The 13,119-nt window shown below is 42.0% G+C and overlaps 1 protein-coding gene across 2 annotated transcripts in view; it reads right to left on the reverse strand.

Moving 5' to 3' along the window:
• Positions 1-365: 365 nt before the first annotated feature.
• The window catches only part of LOC135450101 (unconventional myosin-X-like), an 87,984-nt gene continuing 75,230 nt past the window's right edge, over positions 366-13,119 (reverse strand). For both annotated transcript variants that reach the window (XM_064717898.1, XM_064717897.1), the window contains exons 32-41: positions 12,136-12,330; positions 10,291-10,448; positions 9,001-9,124; positions 6,928-7,225; positions 5,473-5,680; positions 4,603-4,739; positions 4,320-4,443; positions 2,407-2,856; positions 1,489-1,680; positions 366-943 (exon numbers count right to left, since the gene is read on the reverse strand). In XM_064717898.1, the coding sequence (XP_064573968.1) occupies positions 830-943; positions 1,489-1,680; positions 2,407-2,856; positions 4,320-4,443; positions 4,603-4,739; positions 5,473-5,680; positions 6,928-7,225; positions 9,001-9,124; positions 10,291-10,448; positions 12,136-12,330 (2,000 nt within the window). In that variant the 3' untranslated portion in view covers positions 366-829. The remainder of the gene's footprint in view (positions 944-1,488; positions 1,681-2,406; positions 2,857-4,319; positions 4,444-4,602; positions 4,740-5,472; positions 5,681-6,927; positions 7,226-9,000; positions 9,125-10,290; positions 10,449-12,135; positions 12,331-13,119) is intronic.

Below are 13,119 nucleotides of genomic sequence, written 5' to 3' on the forward strand. Positions count from 1 at the left end.
ATGCTACGAAAACCATCTCCTCTCGTGGGCTGTACAGGAGAACAGCAGTCATTATTTTTTATGCAAGAGGCACTGCTTGAAGTGTGACCTTAGGGCCTATTTCCGTGGTGCTAGTCCCAGAGGTTCTCTCCCAGACTGGAGTATTTAATAGTTTAACTGAAAGTGCCACTTTTACAGTCGTGTACCTATGAACTTTTATTGGAAGGTAAACAACCACCTTGGGTGATTTTTTTTTTTGTTTAATGCTCTCTCGCGTAGGGTTTGATCTCTTTTGACCACTTGACTTCAATTATACAAAGGCTTTTTAAGACCAGATTAGATTGTTAATATATCCTGAAAAAAAAAAACAACAAAACAAACCCACAGTGATTTATATTTTAGATTTGTTTGCAAAATAAATAAATATTCTTTCAGCAGACCATGCTGTGATCACACGATCCCAGATGTCTGCATATTCAAAATTCTTAAGGAAGCTTAAGTCTGTCTCCTGTCCTGCAGAAATGATCCTCGTCAATTTTTCTGCCAGTATGACAGGTGATAGTGAAAGCAGCAGAGAGGACATGGAGGAGTAGGATGCTTCTGACTTTGCTTCTTTAAGGTACATTGTTCATCAAATAGGCAAGGGGAAAACAAGTTTTGGGCCATTAGTATTTCACAACAGTTGTAACTGTTTAGTGTCTTTGGGCAGAGGTGCAAATCCTATGGTATTGTAGATGTCACTTTAGGTTTTAAATACAGTAGTCAGTTGAATTCTTAAAAAACATCTTTGCTACACTTGTGCTGGCAAGTTGCAGACACCCATGACTAAACTAGTGCCAGTTCATCCGTATCACCTAGTCCAGATGCTTGCATGACTGTCCACACTGGTGGCTGATTTGACACTGCAGCGTTTCTTCACGATCATGTTGATGTACGCTTTCATGATCTTTATTATCTCACCCACCTGGGGAGAGAACACAGCACACAGCATAAGCACTCTGAAAACCTCAGTTCGCTGAGGCATATAGGACATTTTGCTGAAAGAGATTCCCCCTTTCCAAAGTCATGACACAATCAATTCTGCATGTTAATACTAAATGTGAACATGACAGTAAGAAGAGAAAGGCTTGACAAGTTTGTACTCTGATGTAGCAACACTTTAAAATATTTTTAGCTCAAAGAAAAGGAACTCCCATTCTACTAAATAATTTTTTAAGTGTGTGAAACTCCCCATTCATCTACTGGAAAGGAATGAAAAAAAAAAAAACAGCCAACTGAAGAGCCAGAGTTTCCACCCAGAACTGGAAACTCTTGATGCATTGGAATACCCATCAACCTCCTTCACTTTCTAACCAGCCTATTTTTTTGTTCATCCCTGTATTCAAGAAGAGGCATCATGCCCTTTAGGCTTAAGCTCCCTTCCTGTTTTCCCTTGGCTGTGTAGTCCACTAGTCAAAAGTTCTTCTATTCCTTGAAGCTTAACTGAAGTGGCTATGTGCTTTCACGTACCTGGGAGGTTTCAAAGAACATTTCTCTCTCATCCACTGTAATTTTGAAGGTGTTGGGCTGTGGTGCTCCAAAGAAAACAATGTGCTCATACTGGAAAGTTTCCAGTGGTTTAGGATCCCCTCGTTTGTAGACAGATACATTCTCTGTGCTGACTCCAAGCCAGAGATCATTGGGGAATCCACCCTCCTTGCACTGCAGAAAGAGAAATATGACCATAAATGCAGTGGAAGATCACATAATTTTCCATTCAAGAAAAAGCCCTCTGTTTCTAGCTCTTATAGGACATTTCAATTCAATACACAAACCAGGGTACTTGCAGAATCTATGAACTTGCAGCTGGAGGCACTCCTGCTGCAAAGATTCAGACATGACACAGCTGTGAGTCAAATACTAGCTGAGTAATAAGTAATTGTAATAGGGAACAGCTCTCATCAGATTTTAAAGTGATAAGTGCAACCAACTTCCCATGGTGATCCACCTTGGCAACAGCCAAACTGGCAGAATTGAACTGTGGCCTCTGCCTGTAGCAGGCTGGCACAGTGCTGAACACGCCCCAGTCTGCCCAGTTTCTGCTGAACTGCTGCAGACCAGGACTGCACTTCTTGCTGGCAAGAACAGCAGAGCTTTGCTTTACTTTGACTTTTGCTAGCCACCACTTTCTTAAACCCCTCTCTCCTTCCCCATTCCACCATTATTCGAACAAAGTGGGAATCCATTGTCTCCCTTCATTTACCAGGATGCCCTGCCTTGCTTGCTCTGTGCTCTCCATGTCATAACTCTTGGGGACTGTTTCTCTAAGATTACTAAGGCAAAATGTATCCAGTTCCCAAAATTCCAATCTGTTACACACAGCTCTATCTGTTCTCCAGACTGATACCTCTCCTCAGCTGTGGTTTTAGGAATTTATTAATCACTCACCTCAACATCAAAGAGGGTTGACCCATAACCTGGCCACTCCTTTACAATGGACATGTATTTCACCATGGCCTGATGCTGAGAGAGCCCCTGCAGCTTGGTCCATTTTTGTGCTATGCTTGCCCGAGCAGCTGAAAGCTCTTCTTTTACCCACATCTCCATCATCTGCTCCTCTTCTACCTTCTGCTTCTTCACAGACCCTGTCTTGAAGCTACGCTTCAACGTCCCTTCAAGGAAGCTGGTCCGTCTCCTCTCCAGAGTGTGACTGGTACTGCTGCTGCTCTTTGTTGAGTGCAGTATTTTGGATTTCAGCCTGTTAACTGGGTAGATTCCATCAAGGGTCCAGCTTACTTTGGAATAATCTCCATGAAGGTACTGCAGCCGCAGAGCTGCCAGACGCTGCAGAGTGTCCTCTGGGCCAGGAAAATGACCGGCTATGAGGCTTTCATGAGCCTACAAACAAAAAGTGCCCCAAACTCATTAGAAAACAATAGCACACTTTATTCACATCTGCGTGCATGCAGAGATTCCTGTCACCTCTGCTGATCCCAGCAGGACAGACATAATTCAGGAGGTCAGAACAGACAAATTTATATCGGAATAAATTCCAATTTATATTCGAATAAATATGTCAAAGTCTGCAAGGGGTTGATATGGGGGAGGAACACCCTTTTCTGCAAGCATGAACAGGACAGAGATCTTTGAGGGGCTCCTATCCTGTACAGAAAGTCCTACAATGAGAATCTTTTAGGTCTGGAACAGACGGACAAAACGAGAATTGAAGCAATTTGTTTTTGTGCTGTACCAGCTACAGCTCCTGTGTGAAGACTATATTCAACACTAGAGTAATTATATAAATTCAAGATTCTCAACCTCAGTTTCATTACACAAAAGCACCTCCCACCTCTTCCTCCTTCACCTCATGTCTCCACCATCTTCTTGCTTCCCTTTGCCTGTTTTTCTGTGAAATCTATTAATGGGGCTTTTTGCACATCCATTTAATGTCTGGGTAACACCTACTCTCCCTACTGTTATTTCTCTTTGCCAGTTAAAGCTGTGTAGACTGAAAGCCTTGTCAAGAGGGAATTGATTCATTTCAAGAATGGAACCATCATCTGAGTGATGTGCATGCCATGCATTTGACTATCAGTGAGTTTCAGTCTTCATGACTGACTGCCATTAACACAGATTCAGTAATCTTCTATGATTTTCTGAGGCAAGGTCAGTGTTCATTGAAGTAATACAGATGGGACAAATCACACAGCTGGGTGCTCCAGTTGGTTTAGTTTTACTTCCCAGCTGCAAGGCTCTTTCATACCAGTGTGACCTCTGATCTTGCCAGTATCATTGTGCTATGGAGTACAGTGACTTAAAAAAATTAGACTACTCAGCAGATAAATATTGTCAACTACATTCTCCTTTCCTTTGTCTGCAGTACTCTGCTAGTGCCTCTCTGTTAATCAAAAGAAATTGCCCAAAAGATGGTTCTTAGTTAGTTCTGGTAACACCCCAAGGATAAGCTGTTCTTGTAAGCCAATTGCAGATAGACAGATAGATAGATGTTCCAGTTTTCTTTACATTTATGTTCTGCAAGCAGCTACTTTTAATGATTCTCATAAATCAGTACCTGAATTTCTCTGCCTTCTAAAGTTAAAGACCAAGTTTAAAAAAAATTATTAGTGTTTCATTTTTTCTAAGCCTTTGCTAGTTTTTCTTGCCTTTGTTCTAATACTCATCTTCCCTAGAAAATTCCATGGTCTATCTGCTTAGTTGATTCCAGACAAAAATCCAACACACTAAATTCTTTTGCTACAAACAAAATTCCCAGTTCTAATGAAAGGTAAACCAGTTTTCTGTATCCTCTTGTGTGCTTTTGCCATCCTGGAAACCAAATCATTCTCCCAGAGTTTGCTTACCTGCTCAAACATGAAGGCAAATTCCACACCATCTTTGGGAACATTCTCAATATCCAAGAAGCAATAAAGCTTAAAATACAGTTGCCACTGTCCTTCCTCCTCTTCTTCTTCAGAGCCAGCAAGTCTGTGAAATATACAAGAGAATGAGAAAACCCAGTAAGGAGAAGTACCCATGGTACTGGAATGTTCACAGTGCAAATCACAATCTGAAGGTAACCTGAGATTCTGAAATCCAGTGTTACATCCAACTAGGAATTAGATGTTTCATGAAGCATTCTTTTACCTCTCAAACTTGGCCAAGATGTCAGCCACAATCACCCGACTCTCCACAGCTCGGTCAACCTGCTGGTTGTGTTCAAAGAGCGCAAACATATTCCGGCTGTCCTCCATCGCCAGCCCTCGGATCAGCTTCTCAACCACCTGCAAAACCAGACACATCACACAGTGGGCATCACTCCCCCTTTCACAACGAAGATCAGTATCTCTTCAGGACACCTATCTTTCATACATCTCCATCACATTTAATCTCCCTTAATTACCACGTTTTCAGATTAAAAAATTCTAACCCTAAAAGATCATTCCCTGCAATGAAGTCATTACTTGTATTTGATCATCCTTGCTTTTCTTCTCTGAATCTTTTCAATCTTCCCTACCCTTTTGAGGGTGGGGGAATTAGAATTCTGCACAAGACATAGGCACATAATGGATTCAGATGTCACGGTGACATTCTCAGTTCCTCTAGTAACAATTCCACTTTCTGGTCTGTTTAGCACTAATGTTTTCACAGACATGACTACTGCAACCTGGAATCCTGCTTTGGACCTGCTAATGATTAAGTTACTGGTGGAATAACCCTCTCAGAAGGATTCCATTATGAACTGGAATCTCTCCTTGTCCAGAAAACTGTGTTTAGCCAGTTTCAGACAAAGGGCAGAACACCAGAAGCATTTAGATTTTGCAACACAGTTTTCAAGTGATACTCTACAACCTGGCCTTGTTGAATAAGCTGAACTTTGTCCAAAGAAATAGCAAAAGAGTTGTGATTAAAACAAATAAAAAATCAGGAAATAAAATGGAAAAGGGTGTCTTTTCAACAGACCCACTCTCCAGACACAGATGTGCTCCCATCTGGTTAACCCCACTGATGCATTACCTCCCCAGCGCTGGTGTGGGAGTTGATGGTTATTTTGCAGGAGCCACCACCATGGCAATACACTGTCGTGGTCATTTCCTCACGGGTAAGAAGAGCCTGTATTTCCTCCTGGGAGGGCACAAACTCCCTTGTCTTCGTTCTCTTCAGGGAATCACTTATGAACTGTGCATACCTATCTATTTCTGAGTCTGGAAAGAGATCTTTTACCCTAATTGTAAAGAGAAGCAAAAAAAAATCCCATTACACAGTGAACAACACGTTACCCTAGAAATGAGACAACTGCAAGTAAAGAGTTTGGTAGATATGCTGGTGTCAAATGCAACCACACAAAAATCAAGCTTATTTCCTAAACAATACAATCTGCTTTTACTAGTAATTTGAAAGTCACTTCAGTGACATTTCTCAGCAATGTATGAAATAAGCAGTTCAAAGTTTCAGGAGTTTAGTGACAGCTGAAGACAGCAGGATTGACAATCTCAATTTACAACACTGAGAATAAAAACTGTGAAATCAAATGTAAACTTTTAACTTTTTTAATTTATTCTTAATGTTTTCGGTTGTTTTTTGTTTTTTTAATTTGCTGGCTGTGACTGAGCCACTTCTATAGTATGTTTGAGAATTAAGAAGATAGAAAGCAGATGCCTGTACACTGTTCTCCTCCCTCCAAGATCAGCAGGTCTAAGTATAACATTATTTTCAACTTCAGTGATAAAACAATGAAATGGCTCGATGGAGTATCTGCATCTCTTAGACCCAGGCCATGGATATAGCTATTTGGTATATTGACACAAAACTCATGTCACTCTTTCCTAGCTTGGAAGGAATCAAATAGATTTTATTGATTTTGCTCATCATTAGGAATGGAGCAAAGTCACACAACTGCAGATCAGGCCCAGTGCAGACTGCTTTGTAAAGCTGCATTAGATGCTGAAGATGACTTGGGAAGAAATGTAAATTATTTAGATCATGAAAATGGGAGGTTAAAACAGATTAAAAATATTAATTGCAAGCATTATGTGCTTAGTTAAAGAAATCTTGAAAAATATAAATTGGATTTACAGTATGTCTCCTACTTCATAGTGTGCTTTTTGCCTGTGCCAGCTGCAAGGTAGAACAGATTTCCATGAGTATGAAAGTACAGACCTCACCTTTCCTGCAGCTTGATAATATCTATATGTACATTAGTAAGCAGCTGTAAATCCACTGCAACACAGCCTCATGGTATTCTGTTTGGGTAACTTACATTTATTCCACATCCTTTTGACACAACAGATGGGTGACAAGGAGGGGAGTCTGAGTACAGAGAAAAGCTGGTGGTGAGAACTGGGCAAAGGTAGGAGGCTGGAACACCACAGGAAGATGTTTGCACAGGAAGAGGGTGAGACAGGTAACTACAACAGGCAGTGGAAGATCAGCAGAGCAAAGGAAACACGTGCAAACAAAAGAGACATTCACCTTCGAAGGTGGAACTTGAGGTAGCGCAGGATCCCTCTGCTGGGCAGGAAAGTGCAGCTCATACAGGTCATCAGCTGCCAGTGGTGCAGGTTGCCAGCACTGTTGGGATGTGGCATGTGGTTGGTTTGCTTGATGAGCTGACAGTACACTTCATCTCGGAGGGGCTTTAAATCATGGCAGGTCTGCAGGATGCCTTGGATAATGGGTATGGGGTCAGACACTGTCTCGATTTCCTGAAGGGAGTTAAAGATCTTCACTGCTTCATCCTGTAAGCTGCTGTAACCCTTCTCTTGTTGCACTGGGGAACAATCACAAAGATGACGAGAGGTGAACATCTCCCTCATTTTCTACTGGCCCAGCAGTACTACAGTCAACTCTACTCCTCTGTCATGGAAGAACAGCAACCTGAGCATTAGTGCATATCCTGAACTTAAATTTATACTTTAAGTTCATCAATGCTTCCTCTCCAAATGTTCAAATGTAGTTTTAATTAGTATTTGCCAACATCTGATTTGTCACCACTCCCAATCCATTTCTGGATAGACTGCACAGAAAAGCAGAGTAATATTTTGAAGGGAAATGAACATTGAAATCTAGTTCGGGCTTCAGTGTCTGCAACCAAAGTAATGGAATGTGGCCACTGAAGCCTGGCTTGTTTAATTCCAAAATTCTGTGGTGTGTCTGTATTAGCTTTGACCCCTGGGCCGATAGAGAACTTAGGCAAATTGCTGTACCACAAATGCATCTTATACCTATTGTTTAGATTTAAAATGCTTACACCAAAACCTGAGTTTTTTGAGCACCTAAATGTCTGCTTTTTGAACTGCTCAGACATGTGTGATAACATTCAGATGCAGGCTTGCATCCTCCTGTGCACATCTCGGGCTTCAGGTCCTTCTGAATCTCCTGTACAGCCACTGCTTCCCCTGTGGCCATGTATTAGCTGTACAATACAAAGACACAACTCTAAAAAGTAAGTTCCACAGTGTGTTTGCTCTGTATTTTTCCTGTATTTCAGAATTTCCTTTTCTGTGCTTTTAATCTGCCATGTAATTGGATTGTGACAGACCTAATATCCTTTCACTCTCTCCATGACATTCTTCTGATCCTAAAAATTTCATTTTGAAGCTGAAGAATCCTGCTCTCTATTTAGTCACATAATTGTAGGCAAGTTCTTCTGTACCTTTGATCATCTTTGGGTAGGTTTTTACATCTCCTCTATCTTTGATGAGATGTAGAAGGCAAAACTGTCTCCTGTACTCACGATGCAGGTGTATGATACATATACAGCTGCACAAAGACTTTATTTTTCCTCTTCTAAGCTTTCAAAACCTTACATTAGCTGTTTTGTTTCTGTACTCAGAACTGTACCACCACTTTTCATAAGCTATGTAAATTGATGTTCACTTTCATAAGCACAGGTAGATCACTACCTGTGTGGCAGACTGTTTTTCCCAAACACATTGCTTTGATTGAAATTAATTTCTTAAAAGATTCTGTGGCTCAGTCACTCCAAAGAGACATTCTTCTATAGTTCTTCACCAGCTTTCAGTTTCAGTATGTCAAACAGTCTGTAATCATCAACAAATCACTTTGGTTTCTGGTGGCCCATTACTCTAGCTCTTTCTTGTTTCTGACACTTTTGAAAAAAGGGTTCATTTCATCTGGTTTTACAGCAGAAAACTGTAAGAACTGTAAGAAAACTTCTGTAGAAAAACTACCCCACTGCCAGCTGCAAGATGTAATCCTTTTTGTAGTATTTCCAATGGAGCCACTCACAACCCAGCTGTGGCTAAAGGATGACAGGCTGCATGTCCCCTGGATGGATGATAAAACCATCTGCCCCCATTTACCCTAAGATTCCATGATCCCATAAGAGGCAGTGAAAATGCACACAGTCCAGAGAAGAAAGGAACAGAAAGGGCCTGCTCCCTCCCTGAACCCTGTGGGCCACACTGCCCCAAACAGACTTCACCTGCACAGAGAGAGCTTACAGGCCCATTTTGTGGTGCTCAAGCTCCTCAATGACCCTCAAAATGTGAGTGGATTCTGTCACTTGGGTAAAATACTTACAGTTGACACTGACATCTCCATAGGGTAATGGGAGCAGTGGGGAATGCAAGGGGTGCTGGGTGTATCTCAAGATTGGGTTCCTCCTATATGTCTGTTCGACTACTTCAAAGTTTGTGCTGTTTTCCTGGAAAAGAAAGCAAAAAATCATTATCCTCAAATAGACACAGTCCTTTTCAGGATGCCCTTACACATTTAAGCTCAAGCTCAAGCATCTTTTCTAAATTTCGGGAGGTGCCTAGGGGGACTAAGTGATCAAAGCACAATCTGTATCTAGAAATTACCCTGTACATTATTTCTGAAAATTAAACACAAGAATAGCCATGCTACATCATCCCACAAGTCACCAAGCACAGAATTTTGCCTTCAGGCATGGTGTGCATAATACATGTGTCATGATCCCTCTCTCCTATGTCCTTCAAGCTTTCAACAGGACATGGGTAATGGACTTTCTGACCACAACCATTTCCAGTGTGTAATAATGAGCCTGTTCTCAGCTTGTCTGGTTGTGTTATACGTGTTTACAGAATGAACAACCAAAATGCTCCATGGTGTTCAAAATCTGGGCCTGTCACTACCACACACACTGGATCACATTCTTCTGCATTTTGTCCTAGACTTCTTCCTAATAATGTCCTTGAACCTCGAGCTGAAGTTTTCCACCGTTTTCTACAATCACTCCCAGCTCTCTCTTCCTAAATAAAAACTATCTAATTGCATCTAGTTTAGAGTTCATCACAAACGCACCTCTTCTGAAATTTGCTTTGGTGTGTCTTCTTAAATGATTCTAGGTCTATCTGCCAAAGTTTCTGGCAAGTTCATTCTCAAAAATTTCTCCTGTGGTACAATTTCTGCTATTTTAAGGATATTATCTTTCCACCCTTTACTCTGATATTTAACCATGCAAGCCTAAGGTATGAAGAGAACTTCAGGGTATATCAAAGTCAGATGGCTGGTAGGAATGGAATTTTTTGTATTTGTGTCTGAGGGATGCCTAGGAGCGGAAAGGATGGAGTAGAGATTTGCAAATACTCGATGGTGTAATCCTGCGTGTAATTTTTAATTGCACAGAGTTGTAGTCTAGACTTATGGAGACCAGCTAGCAAAATAAAATTCATGTAATGTTATTTTTATTTTTGTGCACAGTTGTGTGAATTTATTTTTTTACCCTTTTTCATTCTCCCCTTAAGACAGTAACCCCATTTTTTGCCACACTCTCAGCAATGACTGTGTTAGGCCAGTGGTGGTCTGGCTGCTCCCAAATCAGGTGGGGACTAGCAGGCTGTCACGTACCCTGATGTCACGGATGAGCTGCTGTGTGGGTGTTTCTATGGGCACCTTGCTGTCGATGACCCCCTGGATGGCAGAGGCCCAGCGCATGGCTTCGTTCAGCAGCTTGGTGTACAGTCTGTACGAGTGCTTCCGCCCGTGCACGATGATGTTCCAGTAGCCTGGCAGAAACAAAGGTGGGAACAAAGCTGCAAGGTGAAACTGGCTGCCCTATTATGGAGCTGACTAGAGGTTAGCAACTGCGCCATTCACCTACAAGAAGGGCCAGAAGGAGAATCTGGGGAACCACAGGTCTGCCAGGTCAGCCTTGATACCAGGGAAGGCTATGGAGCAGATCAGCTCTCAAGGAGAGCGATGGAGCTGCGCAAGGGGCTGGAGCACAAGTTCTGCGGCTGAGGGAGCTGGGGGTATTCAGCCTGAAGAAAATAAGGCTCAAGGGGGACCTTATTACTAGCTACAACTACCTGAAAGGAGGATGTAACCAGCTGGGGGCCTGTGCCTTCTCCCAGGTAGCAAGCAACAGGACAAGAGGAAAGGACTGCCAACAGACTGTCCAAGGAATTGGTTGAATCATCACCCTGGAGGCATTAAAAAAATGTGTCGATGTGCCACTTAGGGACATGGCTTAGTGGTGGACTTGACAATGTTAGGCTAGTGGTTGCACTTGATTATTAAGAGATCGTTGATTCTCTTTTTGCCTGTATCTTGTGGCTGATGTAAAACCCCTGCTGCTTTCACAGCAATATACAGTGTGTCTCGTTAAAATCCTCTAGGATAGACATTACACCCCATTGCCAAAACAGATTTATAAATAGGCAAGTCCCAGTCCAGATTTTGGTACAAAGAAAGCTTTCCAAGATGGAAGTATCTTGCAGTGTAACCTGGCTACCTGCCTGCCAACCAGGCAGCTGACTTTCACAGACAGCATTTGGACTACACCATCCTGTTAATCACTTGGAAAATGACCACTCTACACACAGCACCTAGTCAGATTGCCAAATCAACTCTTAGAACTTTTAAAAATATTTTTGACAACCTGAGAGAATGTGTCAAGGTGATGGCAATTCTATCTGCTAAAGGCAGCTCTAGACATCTGTTGATACCAAAAATGTGGACACTTTGTTGTGAATGTGCAGAATAAATTTCCTCTCATCTCCCTTTACTAAATACTTCCAGCTTCCAGCCCTTTTATCCCATGTATCCCAAACAACTCCAGTATTCAAATGTCCAGTATTTCAAGTATTTTTCTAAGGTTCACAATCTTTGTATGAGGGATTCACCCTTTATCCGATAACCTGGGTTCCCTTCCAACCCCTAACGCAAGCAATGGAGGATGATGCCAGATCCTGCCCTCCCAGAACTCTCTCATGTTGCACAGAAAGCAAATGGGCCTTTGCTATCTTTTGTTTCTATCAAGTAGAGTGGTACCATAACACATGCACTGTAAATCCCTTTCAATGCATGGGATGGCTGCGATTTAACAGGTTAACACTGACCCCAGAGACAAACGCAGGTCATGCTACAAAGTGACAGTTCTGGAGATGTAATAATAATTACTGTCAACTACAGGAACTCACACCTGTTACCTTGCCTGGGGAACACTGAGATCAGAGTGGCTCTACTCAGTGAGAAACATCAGCACTGTGTACCTGTGTCAGGTGTGAGGCACTTTGCACACTTTGCAAATCTCTTACAGTGTCTATGGGCAGAGACGTTCGCTGCCACACACAAAGCCTCAGTGACATCCAGACTGCCTTCTCAACATACCACCCCCCTACAGCCCTGCACCATCCCCTCTTCAGGTGCTGCACACCTGGAGCCTGCCCCTTCCCACCTTCTCCCTCTCACCTGTGTCTTTGAAGACCCTCTCATCGGGCTGCACCACGGAGCAGAGGCTGTTGAGCACGAGCGTCCCCAGCTTGGCCGCCGTGCGCTCAGAGGACTTGTAGTAGTCGAGGGCAGTGTTGGTCAGGACAAACCAGCGCTTCTTCATCTTCAGAGAGGACATCTTGTTGCTGCTCTGAACCTCCTTATGAAGCCAGCCTGGCACGGAAACACAAACATATCATTACGTGCATCTCTTGCTCCCATGGTCAAGACAAATAATTTCACTGTCATTTTAGATTTGTTGCAAAATAAAGTTAAAAAAAAAAAAGATTAAGAAAAACTTCAATAGAAAAAAATTACAGCCTGCATTGCTAAAGCTGTCAAAAAGATAATTTTCTACTCAGAGGTGTAAAAAGCAATGTCCACCCACAAGGCAAAATGTTCAAAAACAGTGGGACTGAACCAAGAGACTCAGAAAAAAACAAAAACATATAGATCTTACTGAACGTAGGCTTTTATGTGTCTACTCTGTCTAAAGTGTCTCCTCTGCTGTTACAGAGACATCTCATGAAGAGCAGAGCATACTCCCCAAAGGATCATTTCTTTTTCTCTTTGACTAATGAACAATACCAGATAAAAGGAACTGTTGACTTGCAATTAAGTATTTTGAAGTTAAGGTACTCAAACTGTTGTCTTATAGTCTCCTTTGTATCATTCAATTTCCTTGAAATTTTCAAGACTACGCTGGAAGGCTTTTGCCACATTTTGGGGACCCTTTTATTCCTGTCCTTCTGCCTTGCCATGACCACTCCATGACCTTTAATTCTTCATAGACACTTCTGGAAGATGCAAGGCAATTTGTTCATCCACTTCCTTTCCACAGACTGGATCAGGAATGTCTTCATACATATAAGACCATGTGATGAGCTCAAAGTATAGAGGAAATTTAAAAATATTTAAAACAAATGGGTGAATATTTTCAATATGGGTGAATATTTTGCAATA

This window comes from Zonotrichia leucophrys, chromosome 7 (assembly GCF_028769735.1).
Source record: "Zonotrichia leucophrys gambelii isolate GWCS_2022_RI chromosome 7, RI_Zleu_2.0, whole genome shotgun sequence".
Lineage (NCBI taxonomy): Eukaryota > Metazoa > Chordata > Aves > Passeriformes > Passerellidae > Zonotrichia > Zonotrichia leucophrys.